The sequence below is a fragment of the Coregonus clupeaformis genome, chromosome 13, assembly GCF_020615455.1.
Source record: "Coregonus clupeaformis isolate EN_2021a chromosome 13, ASM2061545v1, whole genome shotgun sequence".
NCBI classification, from domain to species: domain Eukaryota; kingdom Metazoa; phylum Chordata; class Actinopteri; order Salmoniformes; family Salmonidae; genus Coregonus; species Coregonus clupeaformis.
This window is the reverse complement of record NC_059204.1, coordinates 33,195,885-33,221,753: the sequence shown is the minus strand read 5'-3', so window position 1 is coordinate 33,221,753 and position 25,869 is coordinate 33,195,885. Positions and strand designations below refer to the sequence as shown.

At 47.6% G+C, this 25,869-nt stretch overlaps 1 protein-coding gene across 1 annotated transcript; it reads right to left on the bottom strand.

Moving 5' to 3' along the window:
- Positions 1 to 3,616: 3,616 nt before the first annotated feature.
- Positions 3,617 to 25,383, bottom strand: LOC121580136 (somatolactin). Its single transcript, XM_041895190.2, has 5 exons — positions 25,311 to 25,383; positions 5,253 to 5,431; positions 4,384 to 4,497; positions 4,029 to 4,208; positions 3,617 to 3,814 (listed from the first exon to the last, which is right to left on the bottom strand). The coding sequence occupies exons 1-5, from the start codon at positions 25,381 to 25,383 to the stop codon at positions 3,617 to 3,619; spliced, it is 744 nt and encodes a 247-aa protein (XP_041751124.2).
- Positions 25,384 to 25,869: the final 486 nt, after the last annotated feature.

The following is a 25,869-nucleotide window of genomic DNA, read 5'->3' as shown; positions in this document are numbered from 1 at the left end:
GTAGCCAGTAGGTTATCCAGCCTGATGGACATGTCAACCAGCTGGTCGAAAGAGAGGCTGGTGTCCCTACAAGCCAGCTCCCGACGGACGTCCTCTCGTAGGCTACATCTGTATAGATCGATGAGGGCCCGATCATTCCACCCTGCATCTGCCGCTAGAGTACGGAATTCGAGCGCGAATTCCTGGGCACTTCTCCTCCCCTGCCGGAGGAAGACCAGACGCTCCCCGCCGCTTTCCCCTCCGGGGATGGTCAAACACCGCCCTGAAGCGGCGGGAGAACTCGTTGTAAGTAATCGTCGTGGCGTCGATCTTCCTCTACTCCGCGTTGGCCCACTCCAACGCTTTTCCGGCCAGGCAGGAGATCAGGGCGGACACGCTCTCATGCCCTGAAGGTGCCGGGTGCACTGTGGCCAGGTATAGCTCCACCTGGAGTAGGAATCCCTGACACCCAGCCGCGGTTCCGTCGTAGGCCCTCGGGAGAGATAGTCGGACTCCTCGAGGTTCCGGCGCTGGAATGGGCGGGCTGGCCGATGGTGCTGGCAGGGCGGGAGGCGGTGGAGGCGTACCCCAGCCTCGGAGGGTGGAAATCACCTCCTGCAGGGCGGTCCCCATCTGCAGGAGCTGCTCTTGTTGGTCCCGAACCTGGGCCTCCAGTCTCGTCTGGGCTGCTTCGGCTCCTGCTGATTCCATTGAGGGTGTGTAATTCTGTCAGGGCGTGTTGTAGGTGTAATGTAGGAATCAAACGCAGGACTCAGACTGAATGTTCCAAAGGCTGTATTACTGGCCAAACTAAGGCAACAGGACAACTAAGCCCGAAAGCGAAAAAACACGCACGAAGGCGAAAGGTAATTGCGCACAAACAGGTGCGACAAAATGTAACTGTGCACACACAGGTGCGAAAATGCTCCAGCACAGTGGAGAATAAGCTCAACCGAGCAAAACACAATACTGACGGAAATAATTACACACAACACTAGACAAACACAACGAGAAACTTATAGGACACTAATTACGCCAAAACAGAAACAGGTGTGGAAACAAACAGACAAAAGCAAACGAACATGAAACATATAGCGGTGGCAGCTAGAATTCCGGAGACGACGAACGCCGAAACCTGCCCGAACAAGGGAGAGAGGCAGCCTCGGCCGAAACCGTGACAGTAGGTAATACTTTCTAACGGTGCTTTAAAAAATATATATATCACATAGTAGAACTGCATAAGTGTTGCTCTCCACTTAGAGTATGATAGCTAAGGAGATGGAGAAAATTCTGCTGTTTGATTGCAAATATGCAGACAGAGTCAAAAAGAGAACACACAGAAGGCTGTTGTATAAAACACCTGTCTCCTGATTACATCTTCAAACTAAGGGCAACCATGGCATCCGTGACAGAGGGTGAAGTGTCCATCCATGTATACGGGTAAGATAGTCTAGCTAGCTACATTTTCAGATATTACACGTTTCTAATTTTTTCAGAAATTCGTTTTCATATATCAAGTTAAAGTGTACTGTTAGCTAGCTAGCTAACGATATATGTATGATCTGTGTAGTAATATTATTTGTATCTCAGAGCGATTTTCATTGCTAGTTATAGCCTAATGTTAGCTAGCTAACATTGAACTTGGTTGGTTAGCTACCTGCAGATTCATGCAGGGTAGTAATGTTATGAGTTGAGGTTATGGTTCATTGTTTAGCTAGCTATATGTAAAAACAAGAGACTCCACTATGCAAGTAACCATTTCAATAGAATGTTCATGATGTCACTGCGACAACTGTTGATAGATGTAGCTGGTAAATTCACTCTGGCTATCTACTCCAATTTCAGAGCACTCTCGTCTGAGTGTGCCAGAGCGCAGAATAACTGACAAATTTACCAACACTCCCTTGAATATGGCTGGTGTCAGTAAACGTTGGCAAAAAAGCGTAATTAAATTGTTGCCAGCAGCACATTTGCAGTCACCAACGCTCTGGATAACATAAAAACAGCCTAACCAGCTCTGCTAGGTTGAGTAAAATGGTCAGAGTGAGCTGTTCTCTCATTTGTGTCTGGAAGTAGCTAGCCAATGTTAGCCAGTTAGCTTGGGTGCTTGACTGCTGTTGTTAGGTCAGAACGCTCAAATCAACCCTAATCCTCGGCCAGAGCGTCCAGTGTGCGCTCTGAATGCTCCGAGAGCGAAACACTCTAAATTTACAAACTGACAATCTGAGTTCACAAATGCCCAGAAAACCCGCTTGCACTCCAGATAAAATTTACGAACACACCCGTAGTATAAACCAGCCTTTAGTCTTTGGTTGTTTAGTACATGGCCTCACATGTGAATCCTTAAAGAGATGGGTGGGGCTAAAGCTTAAGAGGGTGTGAACGATGCTGAATGGGTGTAGACAAAGAGCTCTCCAGTATGTGTACCAAAACATTCAAGGGCCATTTTCTCAAAAGTGCTTTTACAAGCTTATCAACTTTCAAAGCAGAATTACTTTCCCATTGTTCCTCAACTGTAGGGTATGATATACCAGGATAGGGACAATAAAAAACAAATCTGGTTAGGCTATCTTGATCTCTGGCTCCCTCTTGAGTAATTTGTGTCTTTATTTAATCAAACAGCATTAGACAGGTTCAGTACATATAGTTGATTTTATTATAACACATAGGGTGTGTCTATATATGGAAAAATACACTTTCTTAAAATGTAGACCAATCGATTGGTCCAAAGAAAAGACTTAGATTTTTTTGAGTTGGGGACAGCCCTAGTAGAAATGCCCAAAATTGTGCCCCTGTCTATATGATTCTATTCTAACATGAGGAGGATTGCGACGAGTCATACCTCCCCCTTTGTACAAAGATGTCAGTCTGCTGTTCTTATTTTTGCTGTTCTAATCTCTTCTCTCTTGCCTTCTTAAAAAGCCAGCTCGAGCTCCCGTAATTGAGACGACATGGCAATAATTGAGTCAGAGGAATAACAATTTTTAAATGTATTTCTCGCAGGTGACAGGCCACAGATGAAACAACCTCCTCTTTAGCAGAGCTTTCTATTTAAACCCACAGTATAGGAGCCCAGCTCTTCAAATTTCAGTTTAAGAAGTTTGGAAAAGAGTTTGATTTAAATAGTAAGGAGAACTTCACCAACTAGGTGCAATTAAAATACTTAAACATAGAGACATGTTCTTCTGCAGCTCCTATGCTGAATGCTATGTTAACATATATTGTATAAGCACATGCTAGAAGTGCTAAAAGTAAAACTTTGAAATAGACATGTATTCACATAACATTTCATTTTACGCCTACCTAGCTATATAGCTACATTACAGGTATTCAAGCAAGCTTGATAGGGCAGCAAGAACGTACATGGCACATTTAACTTTAGAATGTCGACGGGCACTACAGAAAGCAGCTGAAGTTGTTGGAGGAAGAGTGGAATAATGCCTGTGTTCATTTCAGGTAGTCGGTTGAACGGACAGGTTATATCTACTGGAGGCTCTGGGGAGAAGTTCCCCCTAGGTACAGATCTAGGATCCCCTCCCCCGAATTTGAACCTTAACCATTAGTGGGGAAATTCAAAATTGACCTGAGGTCAGCGTCTAGGGGCAACTTCACCCTACTCCATACTGGAGGGACTCTGCTATAAAATAGAGCAGCCCAGGCCACCTTTCCGCTGGCACTTGAGCAGCTTGAGAAAGGTCTCCATCTTGTGGGTGTCTTTTTTGAAGCAGGTCAGTAAGGTATAGTCCCTGAGCACCGACTCTAACATGTCAAAATGCACAGGGTAGTCTGCCAGGCTCTCGTTCTGCTCCAGCATCACAGCACCCTCACCCAGCATCTGCAAGAAAAGATACAGCACGTTCATTAGCTTTAAAACAAACCAAAACAGCTATGTTTGGGGAGAGAGAAAATACTGTACTGTACTGATTTTTGTATGTATTTTGTCAAAAATACTTCCAAAAGTGCTTGAGACACTATGTGTTAGGATATCTCATGAAAGCAATGTGTTGTATGCACATCTGTTTGCAACAGTGATATGACCTATGACTCGCCTTTTGGATGAGGATGGTCACTCCTTGCTCCAGGTTCATCAGCTTGCCTGATATCCACTTGGTTTTGCTGATCAGTGCCATGGGGGCGTTGTCATAGCGATCTAACGAAGTCTGCAGGTTGACCAGGGGATCAATCCAGAACTTGATTAGGAACAGAATGGAGTGCAAAAGCCACTTGTCCTGCAAGAGAGGCCCAAATAGAGAAACAATGGCAACAAGCTCTTACAGTCAACACAAAAACCCATCATATGCAGAGGATATTATGAGCAAGATGCATTGAAAGATTTTCTTTTAAATTAAAAACAGCTGGCAATGTAAATACAGCCTTTGCCTCTCTGTCACCATGCCCACTTACAGAGTTTTCTTGGACCTCACTTCTGGAGGTGGGGATGGATAAGGTGCTGGTGGTGCACGCGTTCTCTGTTCGACTCAACGGAATTCGAACATGGAAGGGAATAAACATCTCCTCCTACACGGAGTCAGAGAGAGAAATAGAACAAAGAAAGAAGAAAACACTAACAAAGACTGGCGCGTAGCAAGACCCTTCCAGCATAAGCCATCTGTTGACGAGAAATGTATTTGTGTTCTGATCTGTTTTCATCCAGGGAGTTCACAAACCTCACTTCCCTACCACACAAACCATACTGAGCTTTCCAAACGGGACGTTATAAAGGATATTTTAACAGCGACAACATATGTTAGTTTTTTTTAATAAGTGTACACGCTTCATATCATTCTATACCGGATAAAACAATTTTTCAAGTTCTCACTGGGATCTTCAAAGACGTGCAGTTTGATTCAGGCATTAGCAATAGTAATAGGTTTATACATCTAACACTTCTCAGAAAATACTACAGTTATGATTATTCAAGTTTGAATAAAGTTATGAAGACATTTGGCATGAGCTCCATCTACATCTCTGCATGACAGATCCATATACAAAGGAGTGATCCAATCGATCAAAATCAAGAGAAAGTTTGAATGAAAGAAGACAGACCAAGACAGACGTGAAATGTTATGATAACCTGTTTCCAATACATCTCAAATGTATTTAGAAACTAAACATGCACTCCAAACTAGCTATTCATGTGTTTGTGAAAGCAAAGATGAGGTAGAATGCATTTTTAATGTGTTACAATTCAATTTGTGCTACAATTTTTTTTTTTTATTGTTGTATTTCCAAAACATTTTTTTTTACATACATTTCCGGTAGGGTGTACTCACAAACAAGGTGAGAGACTCCTCTGAGACCAGGTAGATGAGCTCAGCGTGTTGGATGGCCCGGTCCAGGAGTTTCTCCAGGGAGATGGTGCAGTGAGCGCTGCCAGGATCCTGACACTTCGCCGTAGACCCCGTAGTGCCCTGGAAGGGCCAGAGTAGTAGCAACACACAGCCATGCAGAGCTGGGGAGCACACGGCAGACAAAAGGTACACAAACACAGGTCATGGTTAGCATACAGGATGTTCTCTTTTTGTACTAATTGTCTCTCATTCTCAAGGACTACAAGGTGACACATCTATAAACCCTCCTGCGGTGTCTGCGTTTTGATGTTGTGCTAGGGTTAATAGACAACAACACTTTAAGTGCAGGTGAGTAATATTTTTGGGCTAGTTTAGAAGAGTCATTCAAAGTACTTCAGGAGAATGTGCAGTCCGTTCCAATTAACATGTGTGATTCGGAGGTCACTTTGGGTTTGTTGTGATTTCTGTAGCATTTAAGAGGATAGACTACCTTTGTTGTTCATTTTGCTGGTTTTGAGGCGAAAACTACACTCTGGATAACCTACCTTGTTTTGACTGAAGGTTTCAATGGTCTTCTTATACTATTCAGGTGTTATGAATGGCCATGAGGGGTCGTGTGGCTCCAACGTAAGAGGGGCCGAGTTGATCTTTAAAGACCATTTCCCTTTCTTGTTTTTATGCATCATCTTCTCCTGGAAGGAAAGAGAGAACCATGAATACCAATTTTACTGAGCAGGAATAAATAAATGAGGACGAAAGATTCTTGCTTTAATGTATAGTGTGTGGGTGGGAAAAACACTTTGAATGCAATAAACATGAACCAGTTCTCCACCATAAGATAAAATAAGATACTTTATTAGTCCACGCGAGATAGAAATGTGTCTTCTGATTTTATCCAACCCCCCCACCCCAATATATACACACACACACAGGCCATCAGATGTCCCCAGCTAGCACATTTGGTTCCTTGGAAGTTGTGGAAAAGTACATTTTTGGTTTCCCATTGGTTCTGGGAACAAAGCCATGACCGGTAAAACATAATGTTTTTTAAACATTCTGAGAAGAGAAATGAACATTTTGCTTGTTCTGGGAATGTTTATTTTTAGGTTGCAGGGAGGTTCTGAGAATGTTTTACTTTGGTTTTTAATAACTTCCTTAACTTTCACTGAATGTTTCAATAGGAGTTTAACATTGCTAGCTTATTTTGGCTTAACTCCAAGCACAGATAGGACACATGGAAATCAATGTCCTTAGGCATTACTCATGCAAACACATCAGTGAGATTCAAACCTATAATCTTCTGTGCTCTATGCATGGAATTAGTCCACTGCGCCACCAGCATGGAGCTGGCATGCCATGTTTTTTTTACACATACAAAGCTGCTCATTTTAGCCTATTCAAACAGACCCAATTTCAAAGGAAACAAGCACTCATTAAGATCAGGTGTGGCAAATGTCACACCCTGGCTCTGGGGACTCTATATGTTGAGCCAGGGTGTGTAGATTCTATGTGTTTGGTTTCTGTGTTTTAGTTCTATGTGTGCTATTTCTATGTTGGCCAGTGTGGTTCTCAATCAGAGGCAACGAGTGTCAGCTGTGGCTGGTTGTCTCTGATTGGGAACCACATTTAAACTGCCTGTTTTCCCATAGTGTTTGTGGGATCTTGTTCCGTTTGGTTTGTTCCGTGTTGGTTGTGTTTAACCGTAGGACTGCACGTATCGTTTGTTGTTTTGTTTGTATTATCTCTGACGATAATAAAATATGTTCGTTCATCACGCTGCGCCTTGGTCTACTCCGTCGAACGAACGTGACAGAAGATCCCACCACACCAGGACCAAGCAGCGTGTCCAGGAGCAGGCAGCCTGGACGTGGGAGCAGATAATGGACGGGCAGGGGTCCTGGACCTGGGAGGAAATCCAGGCCGGGATGGATCGCCGTCCATGGAAGGAGACGGTAGAGGCGCGACGGAGAGAGGAGCAACGGCGTCAACAGTGTCGTCGTCGGACGGACGAAAGGCAACCCCAAAAATTTTTTAGGGGGGGGCACACGGCATGGGCGACGGGGCAGCAGGAGGCAGCTACAGGGCGTATTAGGAGGTTAGGTGAGGAGGCCACCAGGTTAAGGGGGCTATTGGTGCAGAGGGAGCAGGAGTTAGTGGTGCAGAGGGTGGAGCTACTGGAGGCGATAAGGGAGAAGGTGAGAATAGAGGCACGGCGAGAGGAACTGGGTAGGCAGCTGAGGGAGCGGAGGGTTATGACGAAACCCAGTCCCGCTCCTCACACCAAGCAAGTGGTGTGCATCACCAGTCCGGTCCGGCCCGTTCCTGCTCCCCGCACTAAGTTAATGGTGCCCGTCGCCAGCCCGGCCCGGCCTGTTCCTGCCCCTCGCACCAAGCCTACGGTGCGCATCGCCAGCCCGACCCGGCCTGTTCCTGCTCCCCGCACCAAGCTAATGGTGCGCGTCGCCAGCCCGGCCCGGCCTTTTCCTGCCCCTCGCACCAAGCCTACGGTGCGCGTCGCCAGCCCGGCCCGGCCTGTTCCTGCTCCCCGCACCAAGCCAATGGTGCGCGTCGCCAGCCCGGCCCGGCCTGTTCCTGCTCCCCGCACCAAGCTAATGGTGCGCGTCGCCAGCCCGGCCCGGCCTGTTCCTGCTCCCCGCACCAAGCTAACGGTGCGCGTCGCCAGCCCGGCCCGGCCTGTTCCTGCCACTCGCACCAAGCCTACGGTGCGCGTCGCCAGCCCGGCCCGGCCTGTTCCTGCCACTCGCACCAAGCCTCGGTGCGCGTCGCCAGCCCGGCCCGGCCTGTTCCTGCCACTCGCACCAAGCCTGGTGCGCGTCGCCAGCCCGGCCCGGCCTGTTCCTGCCACTCGCACCAAGCCTACGGTGCGCGTCGCCAGCCCGGCCCGGCCTGTTCCTGCCACTCGCACCAAGCCTAGGGTGCGCGTCGCGGCCCGGCCCGGCCTGTTCCTGCAACTCGCACCAAGCCTACGGTGCGCGTCGCCAGCCCGGCCCGGCCTGTTCCTGCCACTCGCACCAAGCCTACGGTGCGGCGTCGCCAGCCCAGCCCGACCTGTTCCTGCCACTCGCACCAAGCCTACGGTGTGCGTCGCCAGCCCGGCCCGGCCTGTTCCTGCTCCCCGCACCAAGGTAATGGTGCGCGTCGCCAGCCCGGCCCGGCCTGTTCCTGCTCCCCGCACCAAGCCTACGGTGCGCGTCGCCAGCCCGGCCCGGCCTGTTCCTGCCACTCGCACCAAGCCTAGGGTGCGCGTCGCCGGCCCGGCCCGGCCTGTTCCTGCAACTCGCACCAAGCCTACGGTGCGCGTCGCCAGCCCGGCCCGGCCTGTTCCTGCCACTCGCACCAAGCCTACGGTGCGCGTCGCCAGCCCGGCCCGACCTGTTCCTGCCACTCGCACCAAGCCTACGGTGTGCGTCGCCAGCCCGGCCCGGCCTGTTCCTGCTCCCCGCACCAAGGTAATGGTGCGCGTCGCCAGCCCGGCCCGGCCTGTTCCTGCTCCCCGCACCAAGCCTACGGTGCGCGTCGCCAGCCCAGCCCGGCCTGTTCCTGCTCCCCGCACCAAGGTAATGGTGCGCGTCGCCAACCCGGCCCGGCCTGTTCCTGCCACTCGCACCAAGCCTACGGTGCGCGTCGCCAGCCCGGCCCGGCCTGTTCCTGCCACTCGCACCAAGCCTACGGTGCGCGTCGCCAGCCCGGCCCGGCCTGTTCCTGCCACTCGCACCAAGCCTACGGTGCGCGTCGCCAGCCCAGCCCGGCCTGTTCCTGCTCCCCGCACCAAGTTAATGGTGCGCGTCGCCAGCCCGGCCCGGCCTGTTCCTGCCACTCGCACCAAGCCTACGGTGCGCGTCGCCAGCCCGGCCCGGCCTGTTCCTGCCACTCGCACCAAGCCTACGGTGTGCGTCGCCAGCCCGGCCCGGCCTGTTCCTGCCACTCGCACCAAGCCTACGGTGCGCGTCGCCAGCCCAGCCCGGCCTGTTCCTGCTCCCCGCACCAAGTTAATGGTGCGCGTCGCCAACCGGCCCGGCCTGTTCCTGCCACTCGCACCAAGCCTACGGTGCGCGTCGCCAGCCCGGCCCGGCCTGTTCCTGCCACTCGCACCAAGCCTACGGTGCGCGTCGCCAGCCCGGCCCGGCCTGTTCCTGCCACTCGCACCAAGCCTACGGTGCGCGTCGCCAGCCCGGCCCGGCCTGTTCCTGCCACTCGCACCCAAGCCTACGGTGCGCGTCGCCAGCCCAGCCCGGCCTGTTCCTGCTCCCGCACCAAGTTAATGGTGCGCGTCGCCAGCCCGGCCCGTTCCTGCCACTCGCACCAAGCCTACGGTGCGCGTCGCCAGCCCGGCCCGGCCTGTTCCTGCCACTGCGCACCAAGCCAGGGGTGCGAGTCGTCAGCCGGTAAGGCCCGTTGCTGCTCCACGCACCAAGCCAGGGTGCGAGTCGTCAGCTCCGGTCCGGCCCGTTCCTGCTCCACGCGCCAAGCCGGGGGTGCGAGTCGTCAGCCGGTCCGGCCCGTTCCTGCTCCACGCACCAAGCCGGGAGTGCGCATCGTCAGCCGGTTCGGCCCGTTGCTGCTCACGCGCAAGCCAGGGGTGCGCATTCGTCAGCCCGGTCCGGCCCGTTCCTGCTCCACGCACCAAGCCAGGGGTGTGCGTCGTCAGTCCGGCACAACCCGTGCCTGGGTCACCGGTGCCTGGTCAGGTACCGGTCAGCTGCTCCACACTGGAGCTTAAGCAATCCGCTCCTACGATGTCCAGTCCAGCTCCAGCCAGTGGGGCCAGACCGGACCAGGGGCGCTACGGGGGGATTATTGGAGGGTGGTGGGCAAGCCCGGGCGGAACCGCCTCCGAGGAGGAATGCCCACCCAGCCCTCCCCTGTTTGGTTTATGTTGAGGGCGCGGTCGCAGTCCGCGCCTTTGAGGTACTGTCACACCCTGGCTCTGGGGACTCTATATGTTGAGCCAGGGTGTGTAGATTCTATGTGTTTGGTTTCTGTGTTTTAGTTCTATGTGTACTATTTCTATGTTGGCCAGTGTGGTTCTCAATCAGAGGCAACGAGTGTCAGCTGTGGCTGGTTGTCTCTGATTGGGAACCACATTTAAACTGCCTGTTTTCCCATAGTGTTTGTGGGATCTTGTTCCGTTTGGTTTGTTCCGTGTTGGTTGTGTTTAACCGTAGGACTGCACGTATCGTTTGTTGTTTTGTTTGTATTATCTCTGACGATAATAAAATATGTTCGTTCATCACGCTGCGCCTTGGTCTACTCCGTCGAACGATCGTGACAGCAAATTAGTGGGCCCGGCCAACACACCTGAACTCAATTAACAAAATAGAGGAGAGAGAGTTTTGTTGATGCTGAGAACGAAATGTATACTGTATGTTTTTAAATGACATTCTTAGAATGTTCTCTGAACGTTACTAAAGTTGTGTTTTTTATGGAAAACCTGACTTTAAATAGAACCATGAGGAAACGTTATGCTGAAGTACAAAAATTCCCACAGAAGAACGTTGTTTCTTAATGTTCTTGGAACAATTAGAGATCATGACTTAAATAGAACCATGAGGAAACGTTATGCTGAAGTACAAAAATTCCTACAGAAGAACGTTGTTTCTTAACGTTCTTGGAACAATTTGAGATCATGACTTTAAATAGAACAATGAGGAAACGTTACTAAAGATGTGGTTTTTATGGAGTACTTGACTTTAAATAGAACCATGATGAAACGTTATGCTGGCGTACTGAAATTCCCACAGAAGAACATTGTTTCTTAACGTTCTCTGAACTATTTGAGAAGATTCCCAATGTCAAACCAGTTGGAGAACGTTCCTAGAACATTACCAAAATTGAAATGAAATGCAAGCATGTTTGAACTTTTGGAAACGTTCTGTTAAAGTAATGAAATACCAAGAAAATAACATTTATTTTGTCAAGTTCTTTAAATGTGCTGAGAATGTTCCAAAGCCAAGCAACTATCCTGCACCATTCCCAAAAAGATGTGGGAACGTTGTATGCAAAATAACCATAGGACAACCACACTCTCACCAAGCTCTAAGAAACATATGGTTCTCAGAACGTTATGTGCTAGCTGGGTCGTTACTTATTAATTGCCTATTCACAGAGTGCCATCAAGACACCTGCCAAGGTGGAAGGACAAAGTGTCCTAGCTTAAGGGGGGATTGGGTTTCCCTCTCCTCCATTTGAAGCTAGTTTGACCCCGTCATTGTAACATAATGAAGGCGGCGACCTAGATATGATCTTGTAAGCCGACCTCGTGACTTGGTCAGAAACTAATCCCGAGTTTCGCAACACTCATTTTGTGTTTTGCATTGCAACTAAAATGTGACTCGTCCCTATTTCACAGGAGTGCCATTTCAACGTATTTGTATTTATTTTTAAATCAAAATGCATTTTTTGGCAGATATGCCTTCTGGAACGTGAACTTTCATGTGCCTTAATAACAAACTTGTATGCCATCTGTAAATACTAATACAATTGTTAAATTACGAGCCTAGTTGGTTTAGCCACAGAAAAAGACAGCAACCTTCCCGTTAGCATGATTGGCTGAGATAATGAGTGGGCTGGACATGCTGAGAGATGAGTTCGGATTGGTCTGCCATGTAGCTCGCTTCTGTCTATAATATGAGCTGGTCAGTATGTGTAGGTAATCCTTTATAACGCTGTTTTTTAAAAAGATATCACGTAGTAGAACTGCGTAAGTGTTGCTCTCCACTTTCAGGAGGACCGAGTTTTGAATGAAAAAGTTGAACGAAATTAACATACCATAATTGTTTTGATGCTAAATGTACGCTACAGACTAATTCCGTACCCACATAAAAATTATTGATTCAAACAATCTTAACTTGAGATACTGTAGATGTACAACACTTGTACTGTAGATGTGTGGTCCTCTGTAGCTCAGCTGGTAGAGCACGGCGCTTGTAACGCCAAGGTAGTGGGTTCGATCCCCGGGACCACCCATACACAAAAAATGTATGCACGCATGACTGTAAGTCGCTTTGGATAAAAGCGTCTGCTAAATGGCATATTATTATTATATTATAGATGTACAACACATGTGCATATCAACGTGTAACTGCACTGTTAATCACTCTGTGATTGACATGTCCAGTACTTTACTCAAAATAGAACACACTGGAATCAAAATACGTACCTATACTGTAATTGATTTACCATATGACTCAGCTAACTTTCAAATAATCAAACCGCTGCTGTACTGTACACGTGGTAGAACTGTAGAAATAAGAGCATGGAAGTAGATGTAAAATACAACATTAACCCTCTAGTGACCTCTCAGTTTCAGAGAGTAAAATCAAATGATTTAATGTATATAATATGTGTGGCAAGACAATTATAGGGTGTACTTAGTTTTTGCTAGCTAGACTCTCTTACCCGTACACATGGATGGACGCTTCTCCCTCTGTCACGGATGCCATGGTTGCCCTTAGTTTGAAGATGTAATCCGGAGCCTTCTGTGTGCTCTTTTCGACTACGTCTGCATATTTGCAATCAAAATGTCAGAATTTTCTCCATCTACTTAGCTATCATACTTCTGATTCCACTGATTTCAAAACTCGGTCCTCCAGAAAGTGGAGAGCAACACTTATGCAGTTCTACTACGTGATATCTTTCAAAAAAGCAGCGTTAGAACGGACTATATACAGTGGGGAGAACAAGTACTGTATTTGATACACTGCCGATTTTGCAGGTTTTCCTACTTACAAAGCATGTAGAGGTCTGTAATTTTTATCATAGGTACTCTTCAACTGTGAGAGACGGAATCTAAAACAAAAATCCAGAAAATCACACTGTATGATTTTTAAGTAATTAATTTGCATTTTATTGCATGACATAAGTATTTGATCACCTACCAACCAGTAAAAATTCTGGCTCTCACAGACCTGTATTAACTGCACCTGTTTGAACTCGTTACCTGTATAAAATACACCTGTCCACACACTCAATCAAACAGACTCCAACCTCTCTACAATGGCCAAGACCAGAGAGCTGTGTAAGGACATCAGGGATAAAATTGTAGACCTGCACAAGGCTGGGATGGGCTACAGGACAATAGGCAAGCAGCTTGGTGAGAAGGCAACAACTGCTGGCGCAATTATTAGAAAATGGAAGAAGTTCAAGATGACGGTCAATCACCCTCGGTCTGGGGCTCCATGCAAGATCTCACCTCGTGGGGCATCAATGATCATGAGGAAGGTGAGGGACATGCTTTGTAAGTAGGAAAACCTGCAAAATCGGCAGTGTATCAAATACTTGTTCTCCCCACTGTATATAGTCCGTTCTAAAGCTGCTTTTTTGAAAGATATCACGTAGTAGAACTGCATAAGTATTGCTCTCCACTTTCTGGAGGACCGAGTTTTGAAATCAGTGGAATCAGAGTATGATAGCTAAGTATATTAGCTAACAAATACTTGTTCTCCCCACTGTATATATAGTAGAACAAAATTAAGAGTTCTATGTGTCGTTGTGTTCATGTGACTAGTCCTACGCTCAACAAAAGTGGTACATACAACCACTGTCACCACTGCAGATCCCTCTGGAGTTAAGGTTCGAATTAACCCGTTAGTTCCAAATAGAACCTCAAGGGTTCTATATCTGACTGAATTGGTTCTATCTGGAACGTTTTTCAGAGGTTTCTGCTTTTGTGACAAAATGGTTCTATTCAGAGCCATCTAAATAAATTACTGGGCACACACTGAATGGATCAACATTGTTTCCATGTCATTTCAATGAAATTACGTTGAACCAATGTGAAATAGACATTGAATTGACATCTGTGCCCAGTGGGATGGCTCTGTTTCTATTTATCTGTGCATTATTAGTATGTGTTGATGAAATAGGGCCCTGTTTGAATATCTCTACAATGTATATTTCTTCCTCCATTACTTTACATTAGAGAATTGGTGAAGGCATTGTTGGTTTCCAGGTTCCCACCTCATTGCTTTCACCAATCTAACCATGTCAGAATCAGATCGGTGATGCAAATAAGGAAGGCACAGTAGCACTATCATTCCATCTCATCATTGATGCTGCTTTCAAAGGTTGATCATTATTCAATGCCAGTGAGTTACTAAGTTAACATGTATCTAACTTGAATATTTTCCCTGTGTTCATTTTATAATAGATTAGGGACAGATACAAAATAAGTTGAAACAGTTTTCCAATACAATGCATCGTAGTTTAAGCCAATTTTCAACACTATTTGGGATACCATTTGCTGATTTCCCATGGCCACCCCTGACTGGTGCTTGGTCCCCCCTCTACCCCCACATAGAAACTGCGTTTGAGCCAATCAGTTGTGTTGTGACGGGGGGACGGGGGGGGGGACACCAATAAGAAGAAAAGACCTGCTTGGGCCAAGAAACACAAGCAATGGACATTAGACCGGTGGAAATATTTACTTTGGTCTGTGGTCCAAATTTGAGATTTTTGGTTCAAACCGCCGTGTCTTTGTGAGACGCGGTGTGGGTGAACAGATGATCTCTGCATGTGTAGTTCCCACCGTAAAGCATTGAGGAGGTGTTATGGTGTGGGGGTGCTTTGCTGGTGACACTGTCTGTGATTTATTTAGAATTCAAGGCACACTTAACCAGCATGGCTACCACAGCATTCTGCAGCGATACGCCATCCCATCTGGTTTGGGCTTAGTGGGACTATAATTTGTTTTTCAACAGGACAATGACCCAGCACACCTCCAGGCTGTGTAAGGGCTATTTTACCAAGAAGGAGAGTGATGGAGTGCTGCATGACTCAGTAAGCCTGTGGTCATGCAGTAAACTGACCCTAAGCCACGTACACTGGCAAATTAATGACATTATGTTGCCTGGAAGTTCACTTTCATATTCTGAATATGCATGTTTCAGAAATAAAAAACAATCCTCTCTCTCTCACTCTTAATCTTGTCAATAATGTGTTATATTTTAGAGCGGTTATGAAACGAGTTGGGGGAGAATCAACAAACATTATGGCTTGAGGTTTATTATTCCGTTAGAGCCTTTAATTAATATAATGTATGAAAACCGAAATGGTACAGTATGTTTTTTTAAGGAGAAGTTTAATAATAATCAGAGAGACAAATGTGTCGAGCATTTTTATATTTCAACAGGCTTCAGGCTGCCTATGAAACGTTCACATATAATCCTGCTTGAATTTATGACCTTTTCAATTAAGCCCCTTTTAAGAGACGCAGCTAACATTTTAGTAACGAGAAGTGTATTCCCTTGTTTTCTTTATTTATACAAAATAGTCATTCATTATGGATAAGGACAGTCTTCAAGTATTCCAGCTAAAGTATTCATGAGTTGAAATGGTTTCATTTCCTGAAAGGGAGACATGCATCAAATAAGTGATTTTACCCAGGCACTGTGCCCGAGCACCTGCCCCTTTGCCCTCCCACTCGCCAAGTGCCCTTTTTATATACACTGCCTTCAGAAAGTATTCATAGCGCTTGATTTATTCCACATTTTGTTGTGTTACAGCCTGAATTCAAAATGAATTAAATACACTGCTCAAAAAAATAAAGGGAACACTAAAATAACACATCCTAGATCTGAATGAATGAAATAATCTTATTAAATACTTTTTTCTTTACATAGTTGAATGTGCTGACAACAAAATCACACAAAAATTATCAATGGAAATCAAATGTATCAACCCATGGAGGTCTGGATTTGGAGTCACCCTCAAAATTAAAGTGGAAAACCACACTACAGGCTGATCCAACTTTGATGTAATGTCCTTAAAACAAGTCAAAATGAGGCTCAGTAGTGTGTGTGGCCTCCACGTGCCTGTATGACCTCCCTACAATGCCTGGGCATGCTCCTGATGAGGTGGCGGATGGTCTCCTGAGGGATCTCCTCCCAGACCTGGACTAAAGCATCCGCCAACTCCTGGACAGTCTGTGGTGCAACGTGGCGTTGGTGGATGGAGCGAGACATGATTGAGCGAGCCACTCACTCCCGAGTGGCGCAGTGGTCTAAGGCACTGCATCGCAGTGCTAGCTGTGCCACTAGAGATCCTGGTTCGAATCCAGGCTCTGTCGTAGCCGGCCGTGACCGGGAGACCAATGGGAAGCAGAACGTTCACCACGGCGTCTCCAGACTCTGTCACGTCTGTCACATGTGCACAGTGTGAACCTGCTTTCATCTGTGAAGAGCACAGGGCGCCAGTGGCGAATTTGACAATCTTGGTGTTCTCTGGCAAATGCCAAACGTCCTGCACGGTGTTGGGCTGTAAGCACAACCCCCACCTGTGGACGTCGGGCCCTCATACCACCCTCATGGAGTCTGTTTCTGACCGTTTGAGCAGACACATGCACATTTGTGGCCTGCTGGAGGTCATTTTGCAGGGCTCTGGCAGTGCTCCTCCTGCTCCTCCTTGCACAAAGGTGGAGGTAGCAGTCCTGCTGCTGGGTTGTTGCCCTCCTACGGCCTCCTCCACGTCTCCTGATGTACTGGCCTGTCTCCTGGTAGCGCCTCCATGCTCTGGACACTACGCTGACAGACACAGCAAACCTTCTTGCCACAGCTTGCATTGATGTGCCATCCTGGATGAGCTGCACTACCTGAGCCACTTGTGTGGGTTGTAGACTCCGTCTCATGCTACCACTAGAGTGAAAGCACCGCCAGCATTCAAAAGTGACCAAAACATCAGCCAGGAAGCATAGGAACTGAGAAGTGGTCTGTGGTCACCACCTGCAAAACCAGTCCTTTATTGGGGGTGTCTTGCTAATTGCCTATAATTTCCACCTGTTGTCTATTCCATTTGCACAACAGCATGTGAAATGTATTGTCAATCAGTGTTGCTTCCTAAGTGGACAGTTTGATTTCACAGAAGTGTGATTGACTTGGAGTTACATTGTGTTCCCTTTATTTTTTTTGAGCAGTGTATATTGTTTCTCACCTATCTACACACAATACCCCATAATGACAAAGTGAAAACATGTTTTTAGACATTTTTGCAAATGTATTGAAAATGAAATACAAAACTCTCATTTACATAAGTATTCACACTCCTGAGTCAATACATGTTAGAGTCACCTTTGGCAGAGATTAGAGCTGTGAGTCTTTCGGGGTAAGGATCTAAGAGCTTTGCACACTTGGATTGTACAATATTTGCATATTATTCTTTTTAATTCTTCAAGCTCTGTCAAGTTGGTTGTTGATCTTTGCTAGACAGCCATTCAAGTCTACCCTGATGAAGACAGCTTGTCTGTCATAGATATTCAAGCCAATTTAAGTCAAAACTGTAACTAGGCCACTCAGGAACATTCAATGTCGTCTTGATAAGCAACTCCAGTGTATATTTGGCCTTGTGTTTTAGGTTATTGTCCTGTTGAAAGGTGAATGTCTCCCATTGTCTGTTGGAAAGAAGACTGAACCAGATTTTCCTCTAGGATTTTGCCTGTGCTTAGCTCTATTCCGTTTCTTTTCATAAAAAAAAAGAATCACTAGTCCTTGCCGATGACAAGCATACCCATAACATGATGCAGCCACCACCATGCTTGAAAATATGAAGAGTGGTACTCAGTGATGTGTTGTGTTGGATTTGCCCCAAACATAACGCATACAATTCATTTCATTGCCAATTTTTTTTGCAGTTTTACTTTAGTGCCTTATTGCAAACAGCATGCATGTTTTGAAATGTTTGTTTCCTGTACAAGCTTCCTTCTTTTCATTCTGTCATTTAGGTTAGTATTGTGGAGTAACTACAATGTTGTTGATCCATCCTCAGTTTTCTCCTATCACAGCCATTAAACTCTGTAACTGTTTTAAAGTCACCACTGGCCTCATGGTGAAATCCCTGAACGGTTTCCTTCCTCTCCGGTAACTGAATTAGGAAGGATGCCTGTATCTTTGTAGTGACTGGGTGTATTGATACACCATCCAAAGAGTAATTAATAACTTCACCATGCTCAAAGGGATATTCAATGTCTGTTTTTTTTATTTTTTTTTACCCATCTACCAATAGGTGCCCTTCTTTGCAAGGAATTGGAAAACCTCCCTGGTCATTGTGGTTGAATCTGTGTTTGAAATTCACTGCTCGACTGAGGGACCTTACAGATAACTGTATGTGTGGGGTACAGAGATGAAATAGTCATTCAAAACTTATTGTGTGACTTGTTAAGCAAATTTGTACTCCTGAAGGTATTTAGGCTTGCCACAACAAAGGGGTTGAATACTTAGACTCAAGACATTTTAGCTTTTCATTTTTATCTCCCGAGTGGCGCAGTGGTCTAAGGCACTGCATCGCAGTGCTAGCTGTGCCACTAGATCCTGGTTCGAATCCAGGCTCTGTCGTAGCCGGCCGTGACCGTGATTCCCACGGGGGGCCAGTATGAAAAACAAAGTTAAAAAAATTATGTATGCACTCACTAACTGTAAGTCGCTCTGGATAAGAGCGTCTGCTAAATGACGTAAATGTAATGTAATTTCAAAAAAAATCTAAAAACATAATTCAACTTTGACATTATGGGGTATTGTGTGTAGGCCAGTGATCCAAAATATCACTTTTATTCAGGCTGTAACACCACAAAATGTGGGAAAAGTCAAGGGGTTTGAATACTTTCTAAATGCACTGTATACCGTTTTCGTCGTTGTTGTTCTGAACCTACTGCCCCCAGTATGAAAAATTTATGCACTCACTAACTGTAAGTTGCTCTGGATAAGAGCGTCTGCTAAATGACTAAAATGTAAAAAATGTAAATATCGTCGTGATGACATCAAGTTAGTCACCCCACTCCTACCCTGTCTGTTGGTCTGCCCTGTAAGGAACTCGCGCATGGCCGGTTGTGCCTTTTTCCCCCAGTCTGCCCTTTACGGAGATTGCGTGCACCCGGTATCCAAACATGCATGCCTTGAGATGTGGTCACCGGTTGAGTGTGTCACCGGTCGAGTGTGTGTAGCAAGCTACCTAGTTTAAATATCAACAGTACTACCACAGCAACATAACATTTGATTTACATTATCAATGTTCGGTCTGGTAGGCAAATACGCGCAGCAGAGAGAGGCAGAAAGACAGAGAGGAGCGTCTGAATCAACGACTCTTGCTCCGACCCAACTCCATCCTTTCCTCAGTTGGCAGCAGCAACACAGGTAGTCTAGACTCTAACCACCATTTACAAAAATATCCACACAAGCCACTAGCCAGCGAGCCATATATACAGTGGGGAAAAAAAGTATTTAGTCAGCCACCAATTGTGCAAGTTCTCCCACTTAAAAAGATGAGAGAGGCCTGTAATTTTCATCATAGGTACACGTTAACTATGACAGACAAATCAAGATTTTTTTTCTCCAGAAAATCACGTTGTAGGATTTTTTATGAATTTATTTGCAAATTATGGTGGAAAATAAGTATTTGGTCACCTACAAACAAGCAAGATTTCTGGCTCTCACAGACCTGTAACCTGTTCTTTAAGAGGCTCCTCTGTCCTCCACTCGTTACCTGTATTAATGGCACCTGTTTGAACTTGTTATCAGTATAAAAGACACCTGTCCACAACCTCAAACAGTCACACTCCAAACTCCACTATGGCCAAGACCAAAGAGCTGTCAAAGGACACCAGAAACAAAATTGTAGACCTGCACCAGGCTGGGAAGACTGAATCTGCAATAGCTAAGCAGCTTGGTTTGAAGAAATCAACTGTGGGAGCAATTATTAGGAAATGGAAGACATACAAGACCACTGATAATCTCCCTCGATCTGGGGCTCCACGCAAGATCTCACCCCGTGGGGTCAAAATGATCACAAGAACGGTGAGCAAAAATCCCAGAACCACACGGGGGGACCTAGTGAATGACCTGCAGAGAGCTGGGACCAAAGTAACAAAGCCTACCATCAGTAACACACTACGCCGCCAGGGACTCAAATCCTGCAGTGCCAGACGTGTCCCCCTGCTTAAGCCAGTACATGTCCAGGCCCGTCTGAAGTTTGCTAGAGTGCATTTTGATGATCCAGAAGAGGATTGGGAGAATGTCATATGGTCAGATGAAACCAAAATATAACTTTTTGGTAAAAACTCAACTCGTCGTGTTTGGAGGACAAAGAATGCTGAGTTGCATCCAAAGAACACCATACCTACTGTGAAGCATGGGGGTGGAAACATCATGCTTTGGGGCTGTTTTTCTGCAAAGGGACCAGGACGACTGATCCGTGTAAAGGAAAGAATGAATGAAGCCATGTATCGTGAGATTTTGAGTGAAAACCTCCTTCCATCAGCAAGGGCATTGAAGATGAAACGTGGCTGGGTCTTTCAGCATGACAATGAGTGGCTTCGTAAGAAGCATTTCAAGGTCCTGGAGTGGCCTAGCCAGTCTCCAGATCTCAACCCCATAGAAAATCTTTGGAGGGAGTTGAAAGTCTGTGTTGCCCAGCGACAGCCCCAAAACATCACTGCTCTTGAGGAGATCTGCATGGAGGAATGGGCCAAAATACCAGCAACAGTGTGTGAAAACCTTGTGAAGACTTACAGAAAACGTTTGACCTGTGTCATTGCCAACAAAGGGTATATAACAAAGTATTGAAAAACGTTTGTTATTGACCAAATACTTATTTTCCACCATAATTTGCAAATAAATTCATTAAAAATCCTACAATGTGATTTTCTGGATTTTTTTCCTCATTTTGTCTGTCATAGTTGACGTGTACCTATGATTACAGGCCTCTCTCATCTTTTTAAGTGGGAGAACGATTAGTTACCGGAGTGTAACTCCAGTTCTATGAGTGGAGCGGAGCCCCATAGGGGAGCTCTGCTCCTATTGGTTTACCCACTGCCCTAAGGCAGCATCAGCCTGAGACAAAATTATGCACACACCTGCAGCCAATAGGAGTACAGGTGTCCCTATAAGAGGGGATGCCTCCCCTCAATCAGCCTCCCGAGATATTTATCTTCAGCGAGACTAGAGAGGGTCGGCAGGGCCTTAAGTCCTATGGGGCTCCGCTCCACTCATAGAACTGGAGTTACACTCCGGTAACTAATCGTTCTATATCGTGGAGCTTCGCCCCATAGGGGAGCTCTGCTACTATTGGTTTAAGGCGGAGCGTAGCGCTCCAAAATGTACTCCCTGCCGAGCCCAACACTTCCCATCAAAATGAAAAGGTCAGGCCTAGCAATGGCTGCAACCAATTTCCGCAGTACTGTAACCACTGTCACCCTACAAGTGTCACAATATACTGCGTCATCGGTTAAAAACCTGCCCCACCTAGTCCAATGGCAACACCAATGACTAGTGGGCAGATCCCCAGAATACAGGCCATAATATTCTGTACTAGCAGATAGATGGTACCTCAATATCCTGTTACAATACTACCGACCACTAATGGAATGACACAAAGTGTCACTCTACATTGTGTACACGGTAGGCCGCCTCACTCAATCAATGGAACCCCAGAGATTAGTGGGCAGATCCCAGAACATGATTCATACTAATCTGAACAAACAGATAGATGACGTCACATTCCGTCAAATTGTCATGACCGATCTAATAGCATCGTAACCAAGTTACTACTATTATCCTGCCATCATTCCGCCTCACTCCAGTGACTCACTGGTGGGCAGATGAATACATGTCCTCTACTGTACTGAACCTGTCAGTCAGGAGTCATGCCAAAAATATGTCCTTCTATCAGAAGCGGACCTGATAGAGACCTTGTCTCCACAGTCCTGCATTCCTCTCCTCCTAGCTCAAAGTCTCCCTTCAGCCACGCTGAGTACAGACTGAGCCAAAGAGTTAGAAGACATATCCAAGAGATAGAAACTGATAAATGGAGACGGTGTTGACCATGACGCCGCTCTACATATATCCTCTACCCCTGTTCCTCTGAAAAGGGCAGTAGAAGCTGCTACTCCACGAGTGGAGTGAGCTCTGATACCCTGAGGCAGTTGTCGCCCCGCTGCCTCATAAGCTGTCTCAATGCCCTCACAAAGCCAATGAGACAGACGCTGTTTCGAAAGTGGTCTACCTAGTGCAGCAGCACCATGACACACAAACAGCTGAGGCGATGACCTAATCGCTGCTGTGCGCTCGACGTAACACGCCAAGGCGCGTACTGGGCACAGGCGATGGAGCCTTTCCTCACTCCTCTCCCAATGAGGAGGGGGAGAAAAAGCCCACAGCTCCATGGTCTGTGATCTATATGAACTCCTAATAACCTTCGGCACAAATGCCGGGTTAGGACGTAACACCGCTCTGCTCAGATCGCCATTAATGGCCAGGCAGTCGGGTCTCGTCGAAAGAGCACACAAATCACTAACACGCTTAGCCGTAGTCAAAGCGAGCAACAATGCTGTCTTCATAGACAGCATCTTGAGGGGTATTTGATTCAATGGCTCGAACGGCGACTTACATAGTGCTTCGATTACCAAAGCCAAATCCCACTGAGGAAGCGTGGCTCTAGGTGTTGGCCTAAGCCGCCGCGTTCCTAATAGGAAACGTTTCACTAGAGGGTGGCTAAAGACATTGTCTCTGCCAAACCCCTCGTGACAAGCTGAAATCGCCGCTGCAAACACCTTAATGGTGGCGGGCGATTGCTGCTTATCAAACATAAGCTGTAGGAAAGAGAGAATACTCTCAACCTGACAGCTCATGGGGTCTACACCTTGTGTGACACACCATCGTGAAAACACGTTCCATCTACTGGCATACATCCTGGAAGTGGAACTGGCACGTGAACCCTGTATGGTCCTGATCACTGCATCAGATAACCCACGGCACTCTAGCCTGTCCCTCTCAGCAGCCAGGCCTTCAGTGGTTGGCCGATTATGGGCAACTGCCCTATCGTGCCCCCTGCCTGAGACAACGTGTCCCGTTGATGTGGAATTGGCCAAGGTGGCGCAATCAACATCTGACTCATCTCCGCAAACCAAGGAGCCCCTGGGCGATCGGGGGCTACCAGTATCACTCACAGCCCTCCTGACCTCACCCTGGCTAACAGTGGGAGAATGCAGGACAGCGGAGGGAATGCATACAGAAGAACTCTCGGCCACGGGTGGTGCGCAAAAGCGTCTCTTCCCAGTGGCGGTTCTTCCTGTTCCCTCAGAGAGAACCATAGGGGACATTGCGCGTTCACGCGTGACGCGAATAGATCCATCTCGGCTCTCCCGAACTGTTCCCAAATTTGGAGAACAATGTCCGGATGCAGACACAACTCGTCGTCTCGAGGACCCCCTCTTGACATGAGGTCTGCTCCTACGTTCAAGTAGCCCGGAATGTGTGCTGCTCTCAATGAGCGAAGGTGCTCGTGAGCCCACAGCCACAATTCCTCTGCCGCCCGATGGAGAGCAGGAGACCTGACTCCTCCTTGGCGATTTATGTGAGCTACTGTGGTCTGGTTGTCTGACCAGACCAGCACATCGCGACCCCGAAGGGTAGACGTGAAGTGGGTCAAAACCAGTCGAACCGTTTCCAACTCCAAGAGGTTGATGTGGCGACTCGAAAGAGGCCACACACCTCCTATCGCTTGGGTCTGACATGTCCCTCCCCATCCCGTCAGAGACGCATCTATGAACACTGGGATGTAAGAGGACACTTTGCCTATCGGGACTCCGTGCGTGAGAACGCGCGGGTTTCTCCAATAGTTCAGATCTGCACTGAGCGAGAGGGGAACCACCACCAACCGATGACGTTGACGCAATGGGTCTAGTCTTAGTTGGGCGAACCATCGCTGCATCCTGCGCATGTGCAGGAGTCCCAGCGGAACCACAGAGTGGGCTGACGACATGAGACCCAAAAGTGACATGATCGACAGCGCCGTCACCGTGTGATTCGGACGACACTTCCTCAGGGCTAGCAATTCGAGCCCTCATCATTACAGTGTCTAGCTGTATCCCCAGGTAGACAATCTGATGACTGGGCCAGGGCGTGCTCTTTTTCCAATTCACAGCGAACCCCAGACGTGTGAGATGAATCACTGTCTGTGTTGTGTGAGTGATCGCCAGCTCTGCTGAAGGGGCGAGAACCAGTAGGTCGTCTAGGTAGGCTAGTAGCCGTATTCCCTGACGACGCAACGGTTCCAATGCCGCCTCCACACACTTGGAAAACGTGCGAGGTGCCAGGGCGTACCCAAATGGCATCCTCGTGTATTCGTACGCCACCCCTTGAAAGGCGAATCGCAGAAACTTCCTGTGACGCGGCTGTACCGGCACATGAAAGTACGCGTCCTTTAGGTCTATGCTCGTACAAAAGTCTCCTTTCTGGACACATTCCAGCAGACGTTTTGTCGTTAGCATTCGAAAGGGCCGTTTGGTTACGCTCTCGTTGAGAATGCGTAAATCCAATATTGGCCTCATTCCCCCCGTCTTTTTGGGCACCAGGAAGTAGGGCGAATATAGCCCTTTGTTCCTTTGCTCCTGGGGAACCACTGTGACCGCCTCCTTCGCCAAAAGTTCCATAATCTCTGAAACCAGAGCGGCCACTTTTTCGGGCGTTTTCATCACCGTCTCGACCACTCCCCTGAATGGGGGTGGGGTCCGATGGAATTGGAGAGCATAACCCTTCTGCAACGTCTGTTCTAGCCAGCGTGAGAGGGTGCAGCTTCGCTGCCACTGCCAGCAATGCAGAGAAAGCGGCCGAGCGCGAAGCTGTGGTATATTCAGTAGGAAGGACCTGTATTCCTCTATGGCCCTTGCCGCCGCTGTTCCCCAACACTGAGGTGGTGGAACAGCCCAAGGCGGGCCTCCCATGAAAGGGAGAGGAAACATTAGTGCGTTCTGAACAAGAAGGAGGGGCAGAGACGTCAGTTAAACCCGTAACCGTCGTATTCCTGCCCTCCGTGAACGCAGCGCTGGTCTGAATTGCACTGACCGAGGCCACAGCCTGCGACAGGGCACCATCCCCAGCAAGCGATTGCATCATCATCCCAGATGACTGCAATTCGCTATTAGAGCCCCTCACTACAATACTCCTAGGAGTCTGTAATATGAGGTCTCTATGAGGTAACACAAGGCGGCGCCTTGATACCTTCGTAACCTTCACCTTCTGTGTGTGTTCAACTCTGCACCTCTGGTGGGTTGAACCACACTCAGCGTGGTGAGCATCAGCACGTTCTGTGAGAAGCGGGGGCGCCGATACATTGGTTATACCTGTAACCGTAGTAATCAGACCCTCCGTGAACGCAGCATGGGTCTGAATCGCATTAACAGAGACCTTAGTCTGCGATAATGCGCCATCCCCAAATAGCGGTTGCGTCATTCTGTCTCCTGACTGAGACTGCAACCTGCTATGTGAGACACTCACTACAGCACTCCTAGGAGTCTGTAATGTGAGGTTTCTATGAGGTAACACAAGGCGGCGCCTTGATACCTTATTAACATTCACCTCCTGTGTGTGCTCAGCTCTGCACCCCTGGTGGGCTGAGCTACACTCAGTGTGGTGAGCATCAGCGCATTCTGAGAGAAACGGGGCCGCCGATATGTTGGTTAAACCCGTAACCGTAGTATTCCGGCCCTCATTGAATGCATCACAGGTCTGAACTGCACTGACAGAGGCCTTAGCCTGAGACAGTGCGCCATCCCCGAATAGCGGTTGCATCATCCTGTCACTATCTGACTGAGACTGCA

Coding starts and splice junctions, on each gene's coding strand:
- LOC121580136 (XM_041895190.2), bottom strand. CDS start 25,383: ATGTATCGGCGCCCCCGCTTCTCACAGAACGTGCTGATGCTCACCACG. Junction 5,432..25,310: donor TGTGGTTCAACCCACCAGAG/GTGCAGAGTTGA, acceptor TGTGCTCCCCAG/CTCTGCATGGCTGTGTGTTG. Junction 4,498..5,252: donor AGGAGTCTCTCACCTTGTTT/GTGAGTACACCC, acceptor GACTCCGTGTAG/GAGGAGATGTTTATTCCCTT.